General features: G+C 42.7%; 2 protein-coding genes across 17 annotated transcripts in view; both read right to left on the bottom strand.

Annotated features, from left to right (window-relative positions):
* ANKRD26 (ankyrin repeat domain containing 26) overlaps positions 1 to 26,443 on the bottom strand; it is a 178,499-nt gene that overhangs the window by 118,275 nt on the left and 33,781 nt on the right. For all 16 annotated transcript variants that reach the window (XR_010592041.1, XM_024109004.3, XM_008172589.4 and 13 more), the window contains 10 exons: positions 25,670 to 25,703; positions 25,507 to 25,579; positions 18,077 to 18,137; positions 17,745 to 17,947; positions 15,586 to 15,712; positions 13,951 to 14,012; positions 12,628 to 12,730; positions 9,029 to 9,057; positions 8,842 to 8,929; positions 8,701 to 8,745 (listed from right to left, as the gene is read on the bottom strand). Coding sequence is in view for 15 of the 16 variants with exons in the window: in XM_024109004.3 (XP_023964772.2) it covers positions 8,701 to 8,745; positions 8,842 to 8,929; positions 9,029 to 9,057; positions 12,628 to 12,730; positions 13,951 to 14,012; positions 15,586 to 15,712; positions 17,745 to 17,947; positions 18,077 to 18,137; positions 25,507 to 25,579; positions 25,670 to 25,703 (825 nt within the window). In the remaining variant the exon portion in view is untranslated. The remainder of the gene's footprint in view (positions 1 to 8,700; positions 8,746 to 8,841; positions 8,930 to 9,028; positions 9,058 to 12,627; positions 12,731 to 13,950; positions 14,013 to 15,585; positions 15,713 to 17,744; positions 17,948 to 18,076; positions 18,138 to 25,506; positions 25,580 to 25,669; positions 25,704 to 26,443) is intronic.
* LOC135972637 (cilia- and flagella-associated protein 251-like) lies at positions 16,555 to 17,739 on the bottom strand (the record flags this gene model as incomplete). The annotated part of the gene is made up of 1 exon (XM_065551296.1): positions 16,555 to 17,739. A coding segment is annotated over one exon (1,068 nt), but the record flags the coding sequence as incomplete, so codon positions are not given.

The following is a 26,443-nucleotide window of genomic DNA, read 5'->3' as shown; positions in this document are numbered from 1 at the left end:
ATGTATCGAGTGGGCGATGCAGAGGTCCCACAGGCGAATGGCCTCTTGGCATAGGAGCGACGAGCGGGCTCCTCCTTGCTTGTTGATGTAAAACATGGCCGTGGTGTTGTCGGTGAGGACTAACACGCAGCGGCCATGCAGGAGACCGAGAAATGCCTGACAGGCTAGGCGCACCGCCATCAGCTCTCGAACATGGATGTGCAGAGCTAGTTGGGATGCGGTCCAAGGCCTTGGGTATGGTGCTCCCTGATGTGAGCGCCCCAACCTAGAGATGAGGCGTCCTTAACCAGGTGCAGGGAGGGTTGAGGGGCGTGGAACGGCACTCCTGTGCAAACCGCCTTGCGATCCAGCCACCAGGTGAGAGAGGCCAGGACCGAGGTCGGGATTGTGACAACCATGTTTAGGCTGTGTTGATGAGGGCGGTACGTTGACGATATCCAGGCCTGCAGCGGATGAAGTCGAAGTCTGGCGTGTCTGGTTACATAAGTACAAGAGGCCATGTGACCCAACAGACCGAGACACGTCCTTACAGTGGTAATCGGGAAGGCCTGGAGTCCGTGGATGATGTTCGCGATGGTGCGAAACCGAGTGTCTGGCAGAAGAGCTCGGGCCAGTGTGGAGTCTAGAACTGCCCCGATAAACTCTATTTTCTGGGTTGGCTCTAGAGTGGACTTCTCTTTGTTGAGCAGAATGCCCAACTCGTGGAATGTTTGTACTATTACGCGGACGTGAGCTTGCACTTGCTTTCTGGTGCGGCCACGTACCAGCCAATCGTCCAAGTACGGGAACACCTGTATCCCTTGTCGACGAAGGTATGCTGCCATGACAGCCATACATTTCGTGAACACTCTCAGAGCCGCGGACAAGCCGAAGGGAAGGACTGCAAATTGGTAATGCACCTTGTTCACCACAAATCGAAGGAAGCGCCTGTGAGGGGGATAGATCGCTATATGAAAATATGCGTCCTTCATGTCGAGGGCGGCGAACCAGTCCCCAGGATCCAGGGAAGGGAGAATAGTCCCCAAAGAGATCATGCGGAACTTCAACTTTACTATGAATTTGTTGAGTCCGCGTAAGTCTAAAATGGGTCACAGACCGCCTTTTGACTTGGGGATCAGGAAGTAGCGGGAATAAAACCCCCTGCCCCTTAACTCTGGTGGAACCTCCTCTATGGCCCCCATAGAGAGGAGCCCAAAAACCTCCTGTGTAAGGAGATGCTCGTGAGAAGGGTCCCTGAAGAGGGACGGGGAGGGGGGGTGGGAGGGAGGGAACGAAGAAAACTGTAGAGCATATCCCCTCTCCACCGTGCAAAGGACCCAACAGTCTGATATTATAAGGGACCAAGCACGGTGGAAACAGGAGAGGCAATCCCGAAAGGAAGGAGATGGATCCTGGGTAGTGGCTGGGGCGCTGTCCTCAACCACACCTTCAAAAGTTTTGCCTAGGGCCTGAAGGTGGCCTAGGCGGCCCCTGGTTCTGACCGGGATGAGGGCCAGTCGACCTTCGCCTACCACCTCGGCCCCACCTTCTGGTGAAGTCCTGTCTCGGACGAGGTGGGGGAGGGTAGAATCTTTGAGGCTGGGGTCTGCGCTGGGGCCCCGGGACATGCATCCCCAGGGAGTGCATGATCGTTCTCAAGTCTCTGCAGCCGAGAGTCCGTCTTCTCCGAGAATAGCCCGTGGCCCTCAAAGGGTAAATCCTGCAGGGTCTGCTGCAGTTCCGGAGGCAAGCCTGAGACCTGGAGCCAGGAGACTCGCCTCATGGCGATACCTGAGGCCAGCGTCCTGGTGGCCGAGTCTGCTATGTCCAAGGAGGCTTGTAAGGAGGTCCTCGCCACCTTCTTACCCTCCTCCACTAGGGCCCCGAACTCTTCCCTTGAGTCCTGGGGAACCAACTCTTTAAACTTTCCCATAGAGTTCCATGAATTAAAGTTGTAGCGACTCAAGAGCGCCTGCTGGTTTGCCGCTCTAAGTTGCAGCCCTCCCGCTGAATATACCTTGCGCCCGAACAAATCGAAGCGCTTAGTGTCCTTCGATTTGGGCGCTGCAGCCTGCTGGCTGTGACGCTCTCTTGCGTTCACCGATGACACCACTAGTGAACACGGAGGGGGATGAGTATATAAGTACTCATAGTCCTTGGAAGTACTTCCTTTCCACCCCTCTGGCTGTGGGTGGAATAGAGGCAGGAGTTTGCCATATTGAAGTGGCATTAGCTTGAATTGTCCGAATCAGAGGTAGTGCCACCCTGGATGGGGCATCAGCCGAGAGGATGCTCACTATAGGGTCCTGCACCTCTACTATCTCCTCCGCCTGGATATCCATATTACGTGCCACCCTACGTAATAGGTCCTGGTGGGCACCAAGTTCTATTGGGGGCGGGCCCGAGGCCGTTGTGCCCGCCACCACCTCATCTGGGGAAGATGAGGAGGATGCCTCGGGTGGCAAGGGGTCTAATGGAGGGTCCTGCTCTAAGGGTCCCTGGAGCGGAGCGTCGCCTGCCCCTGGGTCCAGGGCCTCAGGTGGTGTAGGCACTGGAGCCTCCATGCCCCCTGGAGGAGGACGGGAGATGGTGGCCTCCGGGACCCTGGGCTCAGAGCATGCCGAGCGAGAGGCTGATGGTGGAGCCCCTTGCGCCTGGTGATACGCCCACGGGGTCCAGAACGACCAGTGCGCAGGTCCCTGCGCAGGGTCCTCCGCCACCTCCTGCCAGTGGCCCAAGTCAGCCGCAGCAGCCTGACCCCGAGGAGGGTATGCAGATCTCGAGGCCCCGTCGGAGGAGCGAGACGCTGATCTAGAGGGCCAAGGCGGTGCGGAACGCGTCGGAATCGGCTCAGGATGATACGGTGCCGATGGGTGCCGGTCCGTAGGTGATCGGTCCCTGCGCGGTGCCAGTGAGCGGTACCGGTGCCCATGTCGGTGCCGAGATCCAGATCTGGACCTAGAAGACGACGACCGCAAGTAGACATGGTACCGGGAGCGGCCCCTCGAAGTGGAGCGGCGCTCGTACCGGTGCCGAGAACTACGTCTTGAGTTCGATCGGTACCGATGATCGTGACAGTGCCGAGACGTAGACCGGTGCCGTGAAGAGGATCTTGGCCGCGAGTACGACCGGTGCTGAGGTGATAGTCGGCGCCGGGACCGCGAGTGGCGCCGGGACCTGCTCCTAGACCTGGATCGGTGCCGTGAGTCCACGTCCTGAGACGGCGGGCGTACCAGGGCAGGCTTGCCCCTGGATTGCACTACGCGAGGAGCCGACGGTGCCGGTGGTTGGGACAGCGCCGGTTCCGTGAGAGCAATAAGGTCTCTCGCCGTCGCGAAGGTCTCTGGAGTGGACGGCAGACAAGGCTCCACCGCCGACCGAGGTGGTGATCCAGTTCGCACCGGACTCAACGGCCGTGGTGCCGGAGTCGACGGTGTAGCAGGCACTTGCTTCTGGCGCTCTAAAGGCGGACGCGGCTCTACCCCCTGCACCGGGGGAGCCAGCGTCTGCAGGACAGAAGACTCCTGTGCCTTGCGGGATTTCTTGTGTCCCGGAGACAGGGAACGGCGCCGAGGCCCCTGTGGCGGGCGCAGTGCCGAAGGAGGCCGGTGCCGTGAGGCCTTGTCCGATTCTGCCCGCGGTGCAGTACCGGTCGGTGTCGCAGGGGCGCTGCGCACCGAGGCGCTCGGCGCCGGGGCTGGGCGCGCCGAGGGAGGATCCGGGCTAAGTGCCGCCTCCATGAGGAGCTGCCTATGCCTAAAGTCCCGCTCCTTTTTGGGTCTTGGTCTGAAGGCCTTACAGATCTTGCACTTATCTGTCTGATGGGACTCTCCTAGACACTTCAGACACGAGTAGTGCGGGTCACTCGTAGGCATAGGCTTAGCGCAGGACGCGCACGACTTAAAGCTGGGGGCCTTGGGCATGAGCCCGACTATGCGCCGGGGGGAAAGGGTGGAAAAACAACCCCCTTTAACCCCCGCTAACTATCTACAACTACTAAAACGAAGATGAAAAACTAACACTATACAACAACTATGACTAGAGCTATCTACAGAATTAACAGGATAAGCTAGGGAGAGTGGAGAGCAGCTATGCCGCGCTCCACAGTTCCAACGACCGTCAGGGGCGGTAAGAAGGAACTGAGGGGGCGCTGGGTCAGCTGGGGTATATATCCAGCGCCATGAAGGCGCCACTCCAGGGGGCTCCACAGCCGACCCACCGTGTGTTACTAGGGTAGAAAATTTCTCCGACGATTGTGCACGCGGCGCGTGCACACCTAATTGGAATCGATATGAGCAAGCACTCGAAGAAGAATATGCTTCTACAACTGAATTTCAACTTATACTAGTCTTTTCTTCAAAGAAGTTTCTCACCAGTCATTCTTCCAGTATAGCTGGCCTGTCCTTTAGCCAGGACACAACAAATGGACCTCAAAGCGTCAGAGTGAGGACACAGAGTTGGAGCAACAGAAGCTTGCTGACCAGGACAAACACAGGAAGTTTGAACAGAAGAGGGGGATAAATCACACACACGAGACCTGGAGGAAGGACATAATGATGTGCCTGATCAGGTGCTAAGCACACAGACAGGTGTATTGTGGATCCCGTTACTCCGCCTGTAGCCTGAGTCACTATGGACACTAAAGGTTATTCTGTAATTCTGACTGTGTGAATGTGGGAAGTTTTGTTTTTTTTCTTGATGTGCTATTTTCTGTAATGATATAACAAGGTTGAGCCCAAGGGCTAAGGTACAAGCCTGCCATGACCACACTCAATGGTTAAGGGTGTAAACCCTCACTGGGGAAACCGAGTCAGTGTTATGTGTGTTTGTGGCACAGCTAAAAGGTGCTGTGGCCCAAGATCTGCTAGAATTAGTAGGACCCTAGCACAGATAGGTAAATAGCTATGAGCCAGCACTCCACTGAGAGCAGGGAAACCGAGGCACAGCTGGAAGATGTTGTGGCCCAAAAACTGCAGGAAGTGGTGAATCACTAGTACAGCTACGTAAATAGCTGTGGGCCAAGGCTCTTCTGGGAGCAGGGCAGAGTCAGGGTGGTAAGAGATCTGGTTTCATGCCTTTGGAACCCTTTGGCCTGAGTGACTCAGATAGGTGTGCAGCAACTGCTGGGGAAATAGAGATGGTAAAGAAGGGAAAAGGTGCCCCTTAACCTATGGGCTAAGGGGAATTTAGGACCAACGCCTAAGGGATAGCTTATTGTACTGCGTCAATGTCAGGGGGGAGGTGTGACAAAAATGCCTATTGGTGGTTCACTACTCTGCGTCAGCAACTTTTGTCAGGCCTGACATACTCACTACACCTCACACACTGTTGTCATAATTTGTCTCTAAAAGGTATCACGTGTAACGAATCATATACAACTGGTAACACCTGGCCCCAAAAATCATTGTGTAGTATATGTATAGTGTGTACAAAGAGTTATAAATACATGCTAGAATTATGTTCTTAAAATGTGTTTGACAAACAATGCATAAGCCCAGTCTGTCCAGGACAAAGGAATATGTATTTGTTTGTCTGACCAGCCTGGTCGTCAGGCAGAGACAATGAAGGTCCCAATACATCCAAGGTAAATAAAGCTATCAAGCTAAAAAGTGGGGGAGAAGATAGCATAGAATTTACACCCCTGAAGGAGAAAGAAACTTTATCTGGGCTCATGTTTCAAAGAATACATTTCAAAAGTTTACTGGACCATGAAAAGAAAGGAAGAGAACCCCATAGTTATCCTTCACTCAAATAGTCAAAGAAACCAAACACTTTGAACTCTGTGTGTTAGGTCCTGGTTAAAGAAGGGCCAGCCATGTTGGAAGAATGCCAGTGACCAGACAAACTACACTAGTTTCTTAAGTTGATTTTTAGTCTTAAAAACATATTTTTACTTCTGTTTGTGACCATTTCTACCTTATTCTTCATACTTGGTAACACTTAAACCTATGTCTTTTTGTTAATACACTTGTTTTATTTTTACCATAAACCAGCTCAGTGCTTTGCTTGAAGTGGAAGGTTTGTCAACCCCAGTTACGTTAAGAAGCTGCTGTGTGCTGTCACTTTAAAGGAGCAGCGAACTTAATAAGGTTTTGTGGATGCTACAGTCAGAGGGGCTGTGCACTTCAGAGAAAGGTGATTTTGGGGCAGAACTCAGGGCTGGAAGGGTTGTGGAGTTTCCCCTGCAAAGGGAAACTGGGTGGTGGAAGCCAGGGTACAACTTACATGCTAGCTGTTGGTGTCAGAGCTGTGAGATACAACGGCATAGCATTTAAGGCACCCAGAATTCCAAGGCAGATGTTGACTGAACACCATAACTGGCCTGGGTGAACCCCTAAGTGTCACATTGGCATAGGCAGCAGGATTCACATACAACTTGCTATTTGAAAATTACACTTCAAGCAACAGTAAAATAGTTTTAAGTGATTCCCAAGTCAAAAGGCTGGAAACAATCAAAGAAAGATTACAACTTAATTATTTTCTGTTTATTATCTCAGATGTGGAAACAAAACAACGGAAGTTTAAAATTAGCAACTGTGAAACAACTGCAAATTTAGAGCTGGCTATATCGGAAAAGTAGCAAAAAGCCCTAAAATGAGAGGCTGAGAAAGCTGCACAAGAACACCAGAAATGAGAAGCCAAACAAGAGAGACAGACATTTTTGGGGAAGAACTCAGGGCTGAAAGGATTGTTGATGTCCCCCTATAAAGAGTAATTGGGCAATAGAATCCAGGGTGTGACCTGCCTGCTTCTATGCTAGCTGTTGATGTCAGGGCAACAGCACAGCATTTAAGGTACCCAGGGATCCAAGGAAGGTGTCTGGCTGAACTCCTTATTGGCCTGCGTGAATCCTAATGCATCAAGTATCTTCTTCATTCTGTCTTTTCCAGGCTCGGCAAATGCAGGACATTTCCCTTCCCCCTAGATTTACAGAGTAATGAAATAGGGGCTCCTAGGCCCCTTGGACACTGGAAACATCTAGGCCAGGGGTGGGCCAACTTTTTGGGCTGAGGGCCACATCTGGGTGGAGAAATTGTATGCAGGGCCAGGGCAAGGGGTTGCGGTGCATGAGAGAGTGCGGGGTGTGGGCGGGGCTGCGGTGTGCAGAAACGGGCTCAGGGCAAGGGATTGGGGTAGAGGAGGGGTGCAGGGTGTATGAGGGGGCTCGGGGAAGGGGATTGGGGTGTGGGGTGTACGAGGGGACTCAGGGAAGGGGTGCAGGAGGGGTACGGATTGCAGGAGGAGGTTCAGGGCAGGGGGTTGGGGTGCAGTAGGGGACTCAGGGCAGGGGGTTGGGGTGCAGGAGGGGTGTGGGGTGCAGGCAGGGGGCTTAGGGCAGGGAGTTGGGGGGCAGGGTACAGGAGGGGTTCGGGCTCTGGCCCGGTGCCGCTTATCTCAAGCGACTCCGGGGTGGCAGTGGCGCGCACCGGGGCCAGGGCAGGCTCCCTGCACGCCTGCCCTGTCCCCAGCCCCGTGCCGCTCCTGGGGGGGGGGGGGCGGGGGGGGAAGGGCTCCGTGCGTGCTGCCCTTGCCGTGCCTCCAGGTACCTCCCCTGAAGCTCCCATTGGCCGCGGTTCCCTGTTCCCGGCCAATGGGAGCTGTGGGGGGGCGGTGCCTGGAGGGAACACATGGAGCACTCTGCCCCCCCGCTCGGGGGCTGCAGGTACGTGGTGCCGGTGGCAGGATCCAAAGCCCTGAGGGGCCATATCCATCCCGCGGTCCGTAGTTTGCCCACCCCCGATCTAGCCACTAGTGACATGAGACCATCTCCATGAACTCTGCTTAAAGCCACTTTGAAACAAAGAAATATTTGTGAATGTTTCTCTCAAGGCTGAGAGATAATGTGAAACTGGAGAGAATAAGGTGTCGTGGAACTTACTGGAATACACTGAGCAGATGAACATTAAGAGCCAACAAAATATGCTACTAACTGCCCATCTGTTTGTTCTGCATTTGTAACACAATGGGATCCTGGTCTATTACTAGGGCTCTGTAGTGCTACTGTAATACAAATAATAAAGTATCCAACTCTTTCAGCTTCTTCCAAAAGAGCACATACTGCAAAAAGAAGAGAAAAATGGAAGCTCATGCTTTTAACACATTTTCTGCTCTCAAACTACAAGCACACATTTACAAATTTCTCTAAAAAGAAGCTTAGCCTCCACTGAATTCCAAGTGGGGAGAACTGAAGTACCTTTTCTTTTTAAAAACAAAAAGAATTTGAGATCCTAAATCATAAACAGACTACATGTATGCTATATACTGTATTTTGAAGTGCATTGTAAATAAATGAAAGTTCTCTCTTTTACTTACCTGCCTAGAACTGAGTCCAAGGTTTTGTATTCCCTTCATTTCAGTTGATATGCTTAGCACCTAATTTTTGCAGCGGGAACACAGAACCCTGAATTCAGCTCTTGGCTGATTAATAAAAGAAAAAAACCCACACATTACAAATCAACGTAAATTAAACAAAATTAAAAATCCTTTAAGTCCAAATTTCTCTATTCAAGATTTAGGATCTCAAACTGTGGCTATATTTTTGGATCAGTTATTGTGTGTTCTTCAAGAAAGAATTAGCAAATGTCATAAGGAATGTTGTTAAAAGCACAGAATACTAACAAATTAAATATGGAAGTTTTATACATTGACTTTAAATCATTTTTGTATAAATTGCAATTAAAACATGTTAGTCAGAAAAAAGGACAAAACCCATATAAATACCTTCAATGTCATCTGCATCATCTAAACCAAGTTCTTCCATTAAATCTTAAAAAAAAAAAAAAAAAAAAGCAATGTTTAAGATAAATATTTGTTAATGAAGATGCCCAGTCCCTCACCAAAATTTGCTGTAGTGAATATTACCTGATTTTTGCCTTTTGCCAATCTCGATTCCCTTTGCAGGATAAGAAGAGGTGTCCTGTGTTTCTAAAATTGCTTGAGTGGTCTTTGGCTATTATAGACAATCCAACACTCAAAAATTAAATAAAATTCAAAATAATGATATATTCTTTAATTAGTAAGACAAATTCTTACAATGAATGACACTTACCTGTGAATCAAGAGTTTTTTCACAAAAACCTAAAAAGAGGGGGGAGAAAGTATTATCTAGTGTCTTTTAAAATCCTGAAGTGTAATAGTTATCAACTTCATGCAAAATTAGTACCTTGTGTGACAACTATGTATTGCCTATTTGCAACCATTGTTTTAATTCCACCAGACTTATTTTTAGTTAGGCTAAATATATCATAGCAAGCAGCACATGTTAGTATTACAGAAACACACGATTGTTCAAACATGCACCTCAGATTTCAAGTGACCAAGCTAGAGTAATTCATGTGAAGCAATAAGGCCATGCTGATTAACAGTACAAAAATAAAATCTTTATTTTTTCTTAGAAGGCAATAATTCATTTCCTGATTGGAAAGTTACAAAAGCCAAAGTGGAGTGGAGTAGTTTAATGTGTCATAAAGCAGTGCAACAGTACTATTATGATTATCCCACAAGTGTTTGTGTTGAAGAATCTCTATTTTCTGCAGATGGGAGGAGTCGGAGAAAAGTTATATGCAAGTTATATGCAAGTACTGGCTTGACAAAGCCCTGGCTGGGATGATTTAGTTGGTGTTGGTCCTGCTTTCAGCAGGGTTTGGACTAGATGACCTCCCGAGGTCTCTTCCAATCCTAATCTTCTATGATTCTATGTAATCTCAGTTCAGTTATCTGGCAACAAATTCTCAACATAGAGACCACTAAATTATGTCATCTCAGTTCAGTGATCCACAGATCAGTGTGCTTAGCTTACCAGGAATTAACAGAAACAACTCTTCTGTTTGGCTGTATTGTCCACTTTTAATACAATTCTCAATAACAGTTTCAACTTTTGTCTAGTGTAATATTTCCATAATGTGATCTACTGGCCTGTCTACACTTCTTGTAGCCTCTACCTTAGTCATCATATAGTTTCTTGATCCTCTTTTGCAAAGAGGAATATAAAATGTGTTAGAATGGATTATAGCATAATTTTAATACTACCAAAATTCAAGTGTTCTTATAAGCAACTATTACTTCATCTCAACAAAACTGCTGTACAGTGATATGGTAATCTTTCTAATGTATTTCCACAATTGTCTTTTGATCTTTTTTAAAAGCATTTTATTTATTTTAGCAGAATCATACCAAAGTAAAGGGAATGCAAAGCAACGGACTTCCCCCAGGCAACCCTGCAGTACAGGATTTCAAGCCTTCAAAAAGATGGAAAAGTTTTGGCTACAACCTGATGACATATGATATGAAATTTTAATTTAATTGCATCAATATGTTCATCATGTTCCAATGAGAGTGACAAAATCATAATTCTTTAGAGACAAAAATAGGAAGAAACATGCTGTCTTAGCAGTAGAACTTTCTTGCCCTCCTCATAAGCAAATGGTCACAGAGCACCATGCAGAAAGTTTATTATTTTAAATATTAAGGTTTATGTATTATTTTATCAAATAACATTTTATCCATTACTTTAGCTTCCAGGCAAAACAAAGAGAGAGATCAATATAAAAGTAGCTACCAAGTATTACCCTTTTGTGCTCAACGTTCACCCACAGGAAAAGTCAAGAAATTCAGAAGAGGACAGATATTACCAACAAAGTTTAGAGAATCAGGCAGATGCTGGGTTGAAAACAGTCAGTCTTTGCTCTACAGGCTAACAGATTTGAACTCTGGCTAACCAGCAGAGGTAGCAAGTTCCATAGCCCAGAACTTTCAAATTAGAACAGTTTCTTCCAGTCCTCAAGAGTGCACTTCTGGGGACAGTAAGCAAAAGTACATCAGGTATCTCAGACATTTTGCTGGTGCAAAGAGAACAAGAAGAGGCTTGATTCTTAATAGTGGATTGGCATAGCACAGGGGTTCTCAAACTGAGGGTCATGACCCCTCAGGGGGTCACAAGGTAATTACATGGGGGGGTCGCGAGCTGTCAGCCTCTACCCCAAACCCTGCTTTGCCTCCAGCATTTATAATGGCATTAAATATATAAAAACATGTTTTTAATTTATAAGGGGGGGGGGTCTCAGAGGCTGTGTAAAAGGTGTCACCAGTACAAAAGTTTGAGAACCCCTGGCATAGCAGATTGGAACTCTACACCAGAGGGGGAGGGAGAAAAGGCACAGACCTGGATCTGGCAAAGTTACACCCAACAGACAGTTTCTCCCATGGTCTCTCTGTTGAGAATTTGTGGCCAGATTACAGTCCCTTTATGTGCCTGAGCAGTGCCAAAGAGCCACAGCACTCCAGAAAATCTGGTCCGACATGTCCAAAATTGTCCAGCTCTAAGCCATGTAGGGCTTTACAGACTGACAAATAATATTAATTGCAGCCAAAACTACTGGAATGAATGAAGAATACGGATGATGGGTCCAGCTGGACCTGCTCCACTAACCAGGTAGACCACCAAATTTTGCACAAACTGAAACAGAGTGGTAAGATAGCTTTAAGTATTGCACAATTATACTAATCAAGATGTGAGGTGTCAAATGTCTTGAACAATCGAAAGACATCTGTAACTATTAACCATTATTTTGTGCAATGTTCATATTGTTATTCTTTTTTAATATTCAATAGAGCAATAAGCTTTTACGGTGCTTTACTGAAAGATTATTTGGCACACTAAAGGGATACAATTATGGACTTCTCATTTGCTATTTGAACTGTTAAGAAAATTAGACTTCTCAGATGCCAAGTACTACTCTTTCTGGACTCAGAAATAAATTAGTATTCATAGATAAAGTGTGAATTCAGAAAATGAAAAAAATCATATATTTCCAAGAAAATTATCTACTTCATTCAGTCCTTTCTATCTAGAACCATCTGTTAAGCTCTGGAAAGTGGAATATTTGAAAATATAAATGAAATGGATCCAAAGTAGCTAGGCACTGAGAGTACCATTTATGAGATGCACAGATGCTAAGCAAATAAAATACTTAACAACTGTCTTTGCCTCTGGGAGTTCACCCAAATCTTCCTTCCCCCTTAGGTTTCTCACTCTCAGGATGGAGATTATGAGGTCCTCAAGTAATATACAATGGATGATCTCAGGTCATTCAGAGTCAGACATTCTATCAAGCCAAAAACTCCCCATCTCTCTATAACTTTCATAGGCTAAACCTCCTGGGCTAATAAAACTATAGAGAGGAAAGAAATATAACAGCAGCAAATCATAACACTTTTTGACCATAAAAAAAATCTCATACCATCTTTTCTGTCAGAAAAAACTTTCTATACAAATAAATAACCTGAACCATGTCAAGGTTTTGAAGAACATTTACAAGAGTCTAGTGAAAATACAGTTTGAACTACTAAGGAGAGTAACATTCCAGTTACTACCCATTTTAGCTGCTAGTCAATGGCCAAGGATATACAAACTACCACAGTTCCTCTGAAATGGATCATCTCCTGAATTAATGTCAAAGCATTTTCTGCTATTATCAAGAATAAAAAAAAACAAATCTATCAATAATGACAATTAACCAGCAGTTTTTTATTGCCACTGAGAGAACAACCCACTCCTTTTTTTGAAGAATTCCTAAGGCGTATATATAAAATTAAGCTTATTTTATAAAAGCTCATGAAATATGGATAATAATACAATGATAAAATTACCTTCATTTGGTTCCTCAAAAATACTCTGCATGTGTGTGTCAGTTCTGATAGCAGATGAAATTAACAGGTTGACTGGTAGTTTTCTTGGGCTTTCAGAAGCACACTGGTTAATTAAAAACATGCATGATAACCTGGATACAATTAATTTTTAATTGCTTTCCACAGAAAAAGTATAAATATTTTTAGTTGCTGGGTATCAGCAATGATTTACAACCAAACATTTTTGTGCGCTACCCAGTATACATAGTACTCATGTATTTCTGAAAAAGCTTTGGAAAAGGAATGTCATAATATAGACTATTTTAAAATCATAATACTTATTAATATTTTTCATTAAAGTGTTAATAAAATGCTAGTTAAAATTTCTGTCAATTAAGATGTCTGAACTAGCCTTGATAAACACAGAAGAAGTGGTAACATGAAGTAAGGAAATAAGATAAATAAAAAAAAAAAGACTGCTTGCATAATAATTGCAGTTCTTTACAATGATTGTTTGTATCTCTATACTGTAGGTGCGGGTGATGTTCATGTCCTCAGTCTATGGGAGTTGTGCATGCACCCTACGATAATCAACAGGCCCACAGCTGCACAGGGAATGCTATGAGGAGGACTGAAGAAACAAAGTCCAACAAGGCCAAAAAGTTGACAAAGACTAATACTAACTATCCTAAAACTTTAAGATTAAAATTTTAAAAGGATAAAAGTTAAACGCTCTCAAAAGGAGACTAATGTGGTAAAACACCACTACATTCTCCTTGCTGCCTAAAGCAAGAACTGAGTAGCAACTGGGGCTATCCTCTGGATATGGGAAAGGCAAGAGACCATCGCTAGGGTGTATGTGCAGCTCCAATGGTTACAGCTTTTTCATAATGTGCATCAGCTTAAGAGGGGATTCTACAGAGGCAATGCTTGCAGACAGAGATAAAAGGTGAAAACCTGGCCCCAAATCCATTCAGTGAGAGTTTTACTGTTGACTTAAAAGATGTCATTGTCTTTTTTAAAATTAAAAAAAAAAAAAAAGATTTAAATACCTAATTTTTTTTACCTTTCAAAAACATTTAAAACAATTAAACTATTTAATAATTCAATATGATGCTAGAAATACTAATTGAATCTGGGGGGTCCACTGCCAGGAGACCTAGGTTATTAGCAGTCTTAACTAGTCTGCCCCTAATATAGAAGAAGTACTTCGAAACCACAGCATCAACCCCTCTGATCCATTAAACAACGAAGAAGTCAGAAATGCAATGAAAGTAAACTCTTGAGCAGTAGTGAATTGAATAAAATTGGTGGGATCATGATAGCCATATTAATGGAAAGTACCTCTGAATCCCAGGGTGATTCTGTATCCTCCTCTTCCTCCAATCCTAATACTGACATTGTATCTACAGAATAAAATAAATACGAAATTTTACTTTTCAATTAAAAACATTTCACATTAGTTTGTACTCTATCAGATAAGCCCTGTATTCATAAGATCGCCATAGGCATACATAATTTATCTCAATCCGTATACAGATAATTCACATGTGCTGCTAAGGTAGCTGCAACACCACAGTGTGTCACTCTGTTTTCTTTAGGCCTTCATCTTTCTTCTCTCCTTCAGTGTGATCCCACTAAACACCTGCTATACCCGCTGAAGAAAGAAACTGAAGGCTAAAGCCTGGTATACACTTAAAAATTACATTGACTTAGCTATGTCCTTCAGGGCTGTGAAGTATTTTGCAACTTAAGTGTAGCACTTAAGTTGACCTAACCCGGGTGCAAATACGGCTAGATCAACAGAAGAATTCTTCCATCAATTTCACTACTGCCTCTCACGGAAGTTGGTTACCTACACTGATAGAACAACTCGTACACTGATATAGGAAGCATATATACTACAGTGGCTACAGAAGGATAGCTCAGTGGTTTGAGCATTAGCTTGCTAAACCCAGGGTTGTGCGTTCAATCCTTGAGGGGGGCCATTTAAGGATCTGGGGCAAAAATCTGTCTGGGACTTGGTTCCTCCTTTAAGCAGGGGGGTTAGACTAGATGACCTCCTGAGGTCCCTTCCAACCCTGGCATTCTATGATATGCAGCGCTGTAGCTGAGCAGCTGCAGTGTAGACATACCCTGAGAAATACTTAAATCCTTATATGTAAAGGCATGATGACATCCTCAAAATTTAGTGTTCTGGCTGCGTCTGCTGGTTGGGAGGAACTTTAACAAATATCTGGACTGGTATAGAAGATTCAATAGAATAAGGATTTTTATAGAGCACTGGTGTTACATGCTGCCACTGAGGAGCTCTACTTAATGCATTCTGTACTAGCCACAGTTTCCAAATGCTTTTAAGGTGTAGCCCGATTTGGAGTGTGTTGCAGTACTCAAAAGTTACAAAGGCACGGCCACGGAAGCTATATCCCATCAAAAAATAGATTTGAACCCTACCTGCCAGACACAGAAGAAAAACAACATCAGTACTAGCCACTGCTGCTATCTGATCATCTAAAAGCAACTGAAGGTTGTGAAATTAGATAATTTGTGGAAATACAACCTCAACTAAAGAGTTGGATGTAACATTCACCCACTCTTCTGATTGTTGTCCTCAACTCACCAACATCATTTTAGACATATCTGTGAGGTGACAATTTAAAAATGTAGGCTATAAAAAATCCAAATTATTCCTATTTCTGTGCTTTACAATATGTCCAATCTACTTTATGCCTTTTTTTAGATAGTCCCTGTCTTGAAGCACTTACAATCTAATGTGTGTCTTGTACTCTTTGGAGTCCCTCAGAAACAAAAGAACCAAGTGATTTATCAGCTGAGTCATTCCCTGAAAGTGTAGCAGAGCAAGTGAAAAACATCTCATGGTTCACAATACCAGAGGCAGCAGATTATGATCTTTTCTTAGTACTCTCACACGGTAAACTAATCTAAGAAAAACATTTGGATTACTATTTACTAATTTACCTTTCCTAATAGCAGTATCTTCTGAGGGATTTTGTGCTTCACGGTTGCCACTACAAATCAAACTTTTATCTACAACATTTGAAATTTGTGGTTGCTCTATGTCATCTTCCTCCTCTGATGATTCTTCCTAGTAGAAAGAGATTGAATGAAAAATATCTTCCCAAATAAAAATACTAAACAAAAACAAATTACTTTCTATTTTAAAATGTTATACTCCCACTCATCATTGTAGTGTCTGAGTGCCTACATCAAATCAACAGTAATAACAAAGTCACTTTTTGAGGCAAAAAACTCTGCTTGGGTATGGGGTTTGTTTAGTTGGGTGGAGGATTCATTTGTTTTAGGTGGGTTTTGTTTTGTTTTTTGAATGGGGGCACATTTGTTTGGATGAAGGTATCAATGTTGTATCATTTTTGCTATGGTGAAAAGTTCTTGCAGTATTTTCTAAAAATGGTCAGATTCACCTAATCTCCTCTAGAATTTCATTCCTTAGTTGATCACCTCAACCAAGAATGCTTTTATTCCCAGATCTCACACACTTAATCATGGGCTTTATCTGTATTGTCCCAGAGGAGCACAACTGACCATCTGATTCTAAAAGCCATTTTATATTCCAACCACCTTCTTTTACTCATTTTTTGTAAGTAAATAAATAAATAAAATCAGTTTATGCTGTTTTAGTTCAATTTATTTTTCATAACACATTTGGATTTTGTCAGAGCCCAGTTACTCTTGCAAACAATACCCAATTTATTTTATGCATCATTCTTTAGGCCACAAATTATACTGACTTCAGAACAATGAGTCTAAAATTTATCCTTCTATAGCATCATAACCACATTTAGAATTTAAAAAAATGCTGCTCACTACTATCCTAACTAATGCATGAAAACTCTGCTTTATTAGAAACAAATTTATAGTCAGTCATTTCTTTATTCAATGCTGAAGATCAGATTAAATTTGAGTTACATGATTCTTGTTAGCAATCTTCTATTAAGGTTTTTCATTTAACTATATTCAAACCATTCAGCTACAATACAAGTACTTTGTGTCTCATCTTCTGCTTTACCTGTGTAAAAATCCTTGTTATTGGGTTTGTCCCTTTTTACTTACTTTGATGCTTGGTTGAAACGCTTTTAGATTTTCTTCACCACTATTTACAGGCAAATTCTCACTTTCTGGTTCCAGTGTTTCACAGACTGTATTAGCCAATCCCTCGGAATTCTTGCATTGCTCCTTTCCAGCATTTTGATCACCTAGAAATCTAAGATTCTCTGAGTCCTGTCTTCTGTTCTCATGCCTTGGATTTTCTGCCTCTGACCAAGGATCATCATCACTTTCAAAGATATCATCTACTAGGTTTGAGTTTTCCTCCTTAATATAACAACTATTTAAGACAGATGGAGATGCATATTTTTTCCAGGCTGTCATTTCAGAGTCTTCAAAAGAACAGCGGGTCTTGCATCTGATTTTCTCATTTCCATCTGTATGTAACAATTCATTTGTATTCTGAAATTCATGAATTTCTTCATGTTCACTACCATCTTCTTTTTTTGATAAATCATAAGGTACTTCATTATTTACCATCTTAGATGATATGGCAGTTATATTTTCCTTTAAACCTTCATAATGTCCTGCTATAAAAGACACAGGAATATCAACAGATTCCTGCATTTCCTGATCTTTCTCTTCACATGTTTCATGACTACCACCATCGTGTATATTTTTGCTTCCACGTTTAACTTCCCTTTCAGATTTAACAGCATTGTTGAAAATTTCTAACTCTTGATCATGCTCATGCTCCAATTTTCCAACATATTCCTCTTCCTCATCCTCTGTGTAATCATCTTGACTTCCTTCTTCATCTTCTGTATCTTCATCCTCCTTTTCTTCCTGACTAAATTCTTCCTCATCCTCTTCTTCTTCTAATTCTTCTTTCTCCTGTTTGCTTGCTTCTGAAATATCTTCATTTGTCAGTTCTTTACATTCTTTTTTATCCAAATTTGTGTGATTTCTGGTTACTTGTTTGAGGTTTTGCCTTGATGACTGAGGACTTCCAATTCTAATATCCTCGCCATCTTCATAAAATGATAGATGAATTTGAAAAAGAAAAACACAACATAGGAACCAACAAATTAATTGCACAAACAAAAAATTACCTGTTTAAACCCCAGGAGAGGAGGAGTCATCTGGGAAGGTTTTGAAAAGGAGCCAGGTGAGGGATGGACAGGTCGAGGGTAGGACTTGACTTGGGGAAAAGGCTTAGGAGGGGATTCAATGACATCTTCAGCTTCACAATCTGATTTATTTTGCTGTGAAATGGCTATATGTTCTGTTCTCATAAAGCTACTTTTCTCACCTACTATAGTAAAAAAACAAAGATTAAATATACTTAAAAGAGGAAGTAAAATGCATAATAAATCTACAATTTCCTATCAACATATAATGTAGTAAAGGAGATTCCCCTTCCTCCCCGCCCCCAATTGCTTACTGTTTTTCTTGAATTGATGGGAAGAGTTCATTAGCAGAGTCAAACTTGGTTTCTGTGGTTTCTGTAAATAAAGTTAACTTTAAGCACATTGAGTTTTTACATGAATAGTAAGTAACACCCCTCTGTTTTTATCAAATATTGAAGACTAAATTCATTAACATTTTCTTACTGACAATGCTAGTTGAGGCTTCCATCCTGCAGTCCTGACTCAGCCAGCACTCTTATTGAAGTCAGTCAATGAGCGTTTTGCCCAAAAGATTTAGACCATACACCGTTAAATAAAATATTTCAAAGTGTATTATATTCTATAAAATCTTTTCTTTAATCCAGTCAGCATTAGCAATACTGGCATTTGGGCCGTTTTGTTTCAATTTTATGTCTAAGAGTCTTAAATACTTGAAAGATTCCCTAGGATCAGTCAACAGATTAGTCACTTAAAATGGCCCAGTCCACTGTCTGATGTCACCAAAATCCCTACATCATGATGGGAAGATGTTATTGCTTCTATTTTAACACACAATGCACATGAAAAAAAGTAGAAATTCAGCAATTCATCCTCTGAGTGGAAGAGAAAACAGTCATCAAATTGATACCAAAAAAAAAAAAAAAAACGTACACAGGAGTTTGCAGCAATTTGGGTAAGAAGAGATTAGTGATCCAGACAGATATAATCTAATGACTGTATTTTAGGGTACGTTTTCAAAGAAGTTCATGAAGATTTAACAATGTGTCTCCTCACTGGTGTAACATACGTAATTCCCTATGCAATGCTTTTAAAACATACTCCTAAATTTTCATGTACAACTTCTAAGGAGGTTTCAGAAGATCTAATGAAAACCACAGTTGAAAGAGTGGACCTTCAGCAGGTAGTGCTTCCATTATTCATGTTCCATGCTTAATGAGAATGGAAAAGGCCTAATAAATAATTCCAGTGTCTACCATATTCAATCAAATTATTCAGCAGGTGGTGGTGCTTAAAAAAAGACCTAGTGCTCCTTAACAGCCTATTGTGTATTTTGGCAATGGTATGTTAATACTATAAGCATTTCTATTAAAAAAGAGAAATCAAGATACAGAAGTTACTTACATTTCAATGCCTGTTGCTTCAAGATGTTTTGTCCACATGGATCCCACAGCACCCTCTTTGCCCTTGCCTCAGGGCTTCAGTCTGCAGATCCCTGCAGCCTACCAGGAGCTATCTTAAGCTTTCCCGGTCCCTGCCTAAAGCACTGCTCTGTCCAGGGTGCTAGCTGTCTTCAGCTTGCAAGGCAGCCAGCCCTCCCCTCCTCAAGATCCAGGGAGCAACTGAAACTGCTCTCCCCTGCAGTCCTTTTTATATGGACCTGCCTGGCCCTGATTGGCCGCTCCTTGCAGCCCCTCTCGAATTGGCTGCCTCCTGTACAGCCCCCCTAGGGCTCAATTAATCCCTTTATAGGCTAGTGTGGGGTGGATGCCCCATCACAGTCTCATTTTCAGAAGAAACTCAGGCACTTAGATGCCAACACCCAATTTACAGTCAACAGGATTTAGGCTTCTAAGTGTCTATATCACTTTTGAAAATGAGACTTAGGTAATGCAATGCTGAGTGCCACAATCCCTAAATACCTTTAAAAATCTGGGCATTTCATACCACAGTGTACATAGAAGGGGAGAACATTTAAATCTCATGGATTTAAACTGGTTAGTCATTCCCTAAATCCCCTTTGCTCTTTCTGAAGACTCTGTGTTTGAAAAATAGTCCATCTTCTCCACCTGCCTACCTCTATAAATGAATACATAAGTCAAACTTCATGACCTTTTAGATACTGGACAGAAAAAAGAGTATGACTCAAAAAATTCAGCATGTTGACTTCACAAAAGGATCCCAGATTGGAAGAGAGAGATAATAGGTTTTGTTCAAATATAAACTATTTTCTATAACATGGAAGAGTTATGAAAATGAATATTAAATATATTTCAAAATCCCTGGTGTAGTTTTCCTAGTCCTTCTTTAGTGGAATATGAGGCCTGGTCTTCACTTAAAATGTAGATCGACCTAGCTACTTTGTAACATTCACACTCCTGAACATCACTGGTAAGTCAACCCAAACCTCAGTGTACATGTGACTAGGTCAACGGAAGAACTATTTCCTTTTACAACGTATTTCCTTTTTGTTTAACATGTACTGTAAAATTAAATTCTCTAAGATCACAATTTTTGCTAAGTTTGGATATTTCTGGAAGTGCTTTCTTGCCTCATGAAAGTCGATTATATGATCCATATAAGATTAATAAAGATTTCTGGACTGCTATAATCAGAATTTTTGCCTAGACTGAATGATTTCAGCCTAGGCAAAGATCCCCGTGCTCATCAAAAACAGAAGAGTATATTTTCAGTTAAAACTAAGTAAAGTTTCTCTGCATTTATAATTTCTTTTTTTATAGCATACAGGGGTATGAAATGAAATGGATCGTGAATGAGGCTGAAGGATATGGGAAACTTGTTCCACATAGTGAGAACTGCAGAGAAAAAGACTCTTGTATCAACTGTAATGAGGATGTAGGAAGAGACAACAACAAAAAAAAAAAAAGAGTTCAGTACCAGCCTGGAAGGAATGGGGAGGGAGATGGGGTTAAGATTGTGTTTATGGAGTGTTTTAAAAACTTAAAAGAGCAAATGTAAACTAGCAGTGAAATTGAAGGGGAGTCGATGGAGTTATGTGAGGATAAAATTAGGTGACTAAACTGTTTTTTACACACCTAAATAGTGGAGAGCAGTATTATAAACATGTTATAGTCTGAAGAGCTGAGAAACCAGAGATATGAGAGTTACAATAATCAAGGTGAAGGCAGAGATAAGCATTCCAGAGGAGGTGAAACTGAGGCAGTAGCACACATGGAGAATATTGCAGGGAAGGCAATGGGCAGATTTACAGAGGTGGGAAAAGAAAATATAGGGGAAAGTAGATGAGACTAAGGTAAGGACAATGCCACGGTCATATAAAGTTCCTAGCGAAAGTTGTATGTTTTCATCTTGACGTCACAGCATCATGATTCTATGTCTTCTGTCAATGCTTCCATTTGAATTCCATATAACAAAAACACACTACCAAAGTTGACTACTATTTTCTGCAGTTTGAGATGTCATAAGGAAAAATTAGATATGCATAATATTTTACAGACATAAGACAAAGTTTCTGCTTTGAAGAGCTCAATTGGACAGATACCACATGAAAAAGTGACAGCAGACCACTGAAGTGAGGAAAAGGAAGAGAGATAGGAAACAAGGGGGAAAAGAATACTGCTTATGAATGAGTGACATTCTTCAAAGACAACTGACTAGTTGTTTCAGTTTCATATTTTCTCCCTTTTAAAAACAAAATCACCAAGTATGAGTGTGGTAATAGACCAGGAGTGGGCAAACTTCTTGTCCCGAGGGCCACATTTGGGTATGGAAATTGTATGTCGGGCCATGAATGCTCATGAAATTGGGTTTGGGGTGCAGGAGGGGGTGAGGGCTCTGTGATGGGGTCAGAAATGAAGAGTTCAGGGTGCAGGAGAGGGCTCTGGGCTGGGGTAGGCGGCTGGGATACGGGGGGGCGCTAAGGGCTCTGGGGTGGGACTGGGGATAAGGGGTATGGGGTGAAGGAGGGTGCTCCAGGCAGGGACCGAGGGGTTTGGAAGGCGGGAGGGGGATCAGGGCTGGGGAAGGGGGAGGAGGTCCGGGTGCAGGCTCCAGACGGCACTTATCTCAAGCAGCTCCCGGAAGCAGTGGCATGTCCCTCCTCCGGCTCCTACGTGGAGGCGTGGCCAAGTGAGTCTGCACGCTGCCCCATCTGCAGGCGCCTCCCCTGCAGCTCCCATTGGCTGTGGGAGCGACGCTTGGGGCGGTGGCAGCGCGCTGAGCCCCATGGCTGCCTCTACACGTAGGAACCGGAGGGGGGACATGCTGCATTGCTGCTGCCTTCCGGAGCCACGCAGAGCCAGCCCCCGACCCCGCTCCCTGGCTGGAGCACCAGAGCAAGGCAAACCTCAGACTCCGCTCTATGGCCGGACCTTGAGGGCTGGATTAAAACATCTCAGCCCGCGGGCCGCAGTTTTCCCACCCCTGTAATAGACAAAACCAATCTGAAAATTATAAATTAGAGGCTAACCAGAAGAAATTAGATGCAAGAAGGGACTGGAAGTTTGAATGGGATTTGAAAATAGCTAGCTACGTAGAAAAGAGGCTATTCCAAGTTGGGGGACAATAAGAAAAATAGTGGGAGTCACAGAGGGAGAAACAAAGACAATATGGAAGCAGCAGGAGTGTGCAGAGAGTAGTGGGACTATAGAGGAAATGAGAGCTGAGAAGCAAGCAAGGTGAGCTGTGTAAATGCTTAAAGTTGAAGTAATGGAGTTTGAAGTTGATAAATCATCAGAAAGCCAGTAAAAGTATTTTAGGAGTGGGGTGGAAGACCATGATCGGAGCATCAGGAAAGAGGGCATTTAAGTGCTCTGAGGTTATCATGAGCAATATTATAACAAAGTAGAAGGTAGAACCACTTCAGTGACTAATCCACTGAGCCCAATTTGTTGCTGAGGAAATGGTGAAGCATTTAAGTGGAACTGGGTACGAGAAATATCTGATGGAAAGAACAGGCAAATAAATAATTTCATTTTAATGCAGTGTTACCTTGTCATAAAAGTACTATGGTTCAAGATCAAATTCTTAATTCTGGAAGGGAGTAGAGGTAATTTTATGGCTTAAAGAACTACCTTTATTCTTCTGAAACCATGGTTCAAATGAGCAGAAATAAGTACAATATATGAGGTGGTCTTTATCGCATCATCTACTGAATATTTTTCCAAATCATAAAACCTTCATACACTCTGTTAGAGAGCTTATTCCTTCACTCTCCCACTTCCCTGGTCCTTCTCACATGAACAGAGAGCAACAATACCCGAAGTCCGAAGGTGCAAACAATTCAATGTTTATTGGGGTGAACTTCCAGCAAGCTTAAATTTAAGTTCCTTTTTCCTTATTTTCGAATCCCAACTTACTTCCTGTTTGCCCCTAATTTATATAGTAATATTCTTAGCTATACCTTAACCAGTCTACTAAAATTTACCTTAACAATTCTAACATATTGTAACATGGTTAGCTAACCAATTATATCCCACCACCTTAATTACTTTACACCCAGCAAAATTAATTATACAGCAGACAGAAACAATTACAGAACCAGACAGAGATCATGCAAATAAACATAGCAAAGTGGGAACTATAATGACAAAACAATACAGAAGTGAGGATTTTACAACTACATTTATACAGACATAAGGGTTTCCCAGCTGTGTCTATTGATAAGTGAGTTTTTACCAGACAGAAAACTATTAAACTAAATTTTTTTTTTATATCTTCTAGGCTCTTCTCTTTCTCTGGAGGTAATAGATCGGATCACCTTCCTAACAGCCCCAGATGGCCTTATTTTAATATGACTAGTTTAGAATGTGAGGATGTGACCGCACGCTTCCCAGCTTATGGCTGCCTCTGCTGCTTAGCCAAAGGCATTGGCCTAAGAACAGGGCCTCAGATTGTCCCAGTGAGAGAAGGCCCTTACACAGATTCTTTCTTTTATACCTCTATAACTAGCTAAATGATAAACACATACCTAAATTCTTAAAGTATAGGCCTTTACAGACCGGCTCAAATATCCACCCCTTTTTTTCCTTTTGGGATCCTCCTGCCCAGGTATCCCTGGAAAAGCATAAGATATATGGTGACACACTTCCTGATAGGGCCAGGCATCAAGGTATAAGGTGTTGATGCTCCATCTGTCCCACTGCCCCTTGTGTAGTACTGTGCCCTGTACCTTCTCTCGTACGGGCATACCACACTTATTCCAATTAGTGTTCCAGACTTCCCATTATAGTGGGCCCGAGAAGGTTGGGTCCCGGTTGTCTAGTACACGGAGGCGGAGGGCTTACTACATTACTTATAGGTTATAATTAGTGGCTGTTTGCTAGGGGGTTGTGCCCCCCCGGATCGTTTCCATATGCAACGTAACACAAATACACAATTAACAATACACCTGCTGCTATGATAATCCACAGCAACACAGAGTCCTGACCACTGCAGTATGGTTCAACTTCCTGGCCACCACCAAAAACAGTGCTTTTCCTCCTTTGATAGGGTTAAAATTTTGTCAGCGCCATCCTGTAGTGTGTATTGTAAGTATGTCCAACTATTGACACTTGCAGCAAGTTGCTCTTGTAATCTTTGTGTACTTTTGTTCATATTGTGTGTCCATTGAATATACACAGTGAAATTTGGTATTGTTTAAACCAATTTAACTACTTGGTACAGCATGGGGTAGTAGGTGCTGGTTTGATAGTTTACAACAATTAAGTCCACTGATTCATTGGTGCACCATAATTCAGGTGGCAGTGTATACAAGTTCATGATTTGGTCATATACTGGAAGGATTTTGCATCCTAGTGTTATATTGCAGGATTGCATACATTTTCAATGGAATACACCGTACCCCATATACATTACCCCTAAATGCCCCCCCTTTGCAATAGGCCATTGATCCTGCTCCTCCATAGTCATAGGAGAGGGGCACATCCATATTCCTCCTCTGGATATACAACTGCTTAATGTGATGACAGTCCAATTTACCCCATTCCACCCCCACCACCTATTTCCTAGTGGCTCCCAACGTGCTCCCCCTTCCCTAGTTACTCCCATAGGGTTTAAGGGGACCACCTTATTTGCATTTCCTTCCCATGGTATCATAGTAACAATTACACAAGAACTCTCCCCACAGGTGGGGGATGTTATTTTTTAGGTAGATGGGCATGTTTTTGCAACTGTGGATAAATATGGGCTAGCCTCCCAATTTAATACTGAAGGCCATTGTTCTGACCAAGCATCTCTTATAATATCCATTAACATTATTAACTGAGCATTTTGAATACCTACACACACTTCTCCCCATGTTAGTCTTCTGAAGCCATCCCCCACCCATGTCACCAGGTCCCCTGCCCAATGAGTTAACTGCTAGTTTACCTTTACTGCTGTCCTCCACCCTGGGGCAACTGCCGATAGTTGCTGTACCATTAATTCATTAATTTATTGTTGAAATGAGCAGAAATAAGTACAATATATGGGGTGGTCTTTATCCCATCATCTACTGAATATTTATCCAAATCATAAAACCTTCATACACTCTGCCAAAACTAAAAGTCTTTTTAGAAGGGGCTCAAGGTGGGAACAGAAAAGGTGAGGATCAGGTCAGCTGCAATTGTATTTTGGGAAAACTTGCACTATGGCTGACTAGAAGTGAAGTCTCTCAATCATAGCAAAAAAAAAATCTTTGCTAAAATCTCCCAAATGTTAAAAAATAAAGTATATATGCTTCATCTTCTAGCTAGGTATGAAATATTTTTCCATAAGAGCACTTTACCTTGGGGGTAAAATCTAGTTCCTCCTCCTCTGATGTAAGCCAGCTGTCATCCCCTTCATCTTTTTCAGAACTTCTTAAATAACAAAAACATAAAACAATAATAAGTCGTTTTCTCTCTCTCTCTAGGATTTGCTAAAATATGTTGGTTTTTTTTAAATCTTACCTTACTGAATCTCCTTGGGACAGGTCATCTATAACTGTTCAAATATTGATTAAAATAAAAAAAGAAATTAATAATTTTAGCATTAAAAGCAAAAGACTTAGAAATTGCCAAAGATAAGTAAAAATATTTAGCATGAACAAATCTACAAGTAATTCAAGGCTGAAACTTAGTACAGATATCTTAATCAAGGGTAGTATGAATGTAAATATATTTTCTATCATCAGCTGAAAAAATTTGTATGTTCAAAGGATGAAACAAATAAGGTCTTCAGTTTGGTAAGCTCTTTTGTACTTATGTTCAAAATATTAGTTTCATTTTTAAATTGTATGTAAGTTCATGAAGTTAGTAAGCAATTGGAACATAGTTAATCATTTTTGGTGGGCATGATGTGGTGAAAGGGAAGTAAAACTGCTAAGATTATAAAATTAGGAATTGTGGGCAATTCATATGCATAGAAACTTTTTTGTCTTTTTTGTATTTACAGTATGGGCTATAAATTGACATATGTTGGACTATGTCCGCAACACCACTCTGTCTTCTCTGCATTACTCTGGTAACGCATAGGGAATGGAAAGCAGTACCCTTGCATAGGGAAATTGCCAGGTGGTGTAAAGCTGATTGGGCCCACTCTACATCACCCACTCTTGCCCCTCGGAGTAAGGAGCATTACAGGGACAGAAGGGATGTGAGTAGAGCATGTTGCTCTGAACCACCCTTCCTAGTGGAATGGCAGTAACATATATCAGTGACCAAACTAGATCCTTGTTTCCCTCA

Source organism: Chrysemys picta, chromosome 1 (genome assembly GCF_011386835.1).
Source record: "Chrysemys picta bellii isolate R12L10 chromosome 1, ASM1138683v2, whole genome shotgun sequence".
NCBI lineage: Eukaryota > Metazoa > Chordata > Testudines > Emydidae > Chrysemys > Chrysemys picta.
This window is presented reverse-complemented; position numbering and strand designations above follow the sequence as displayed.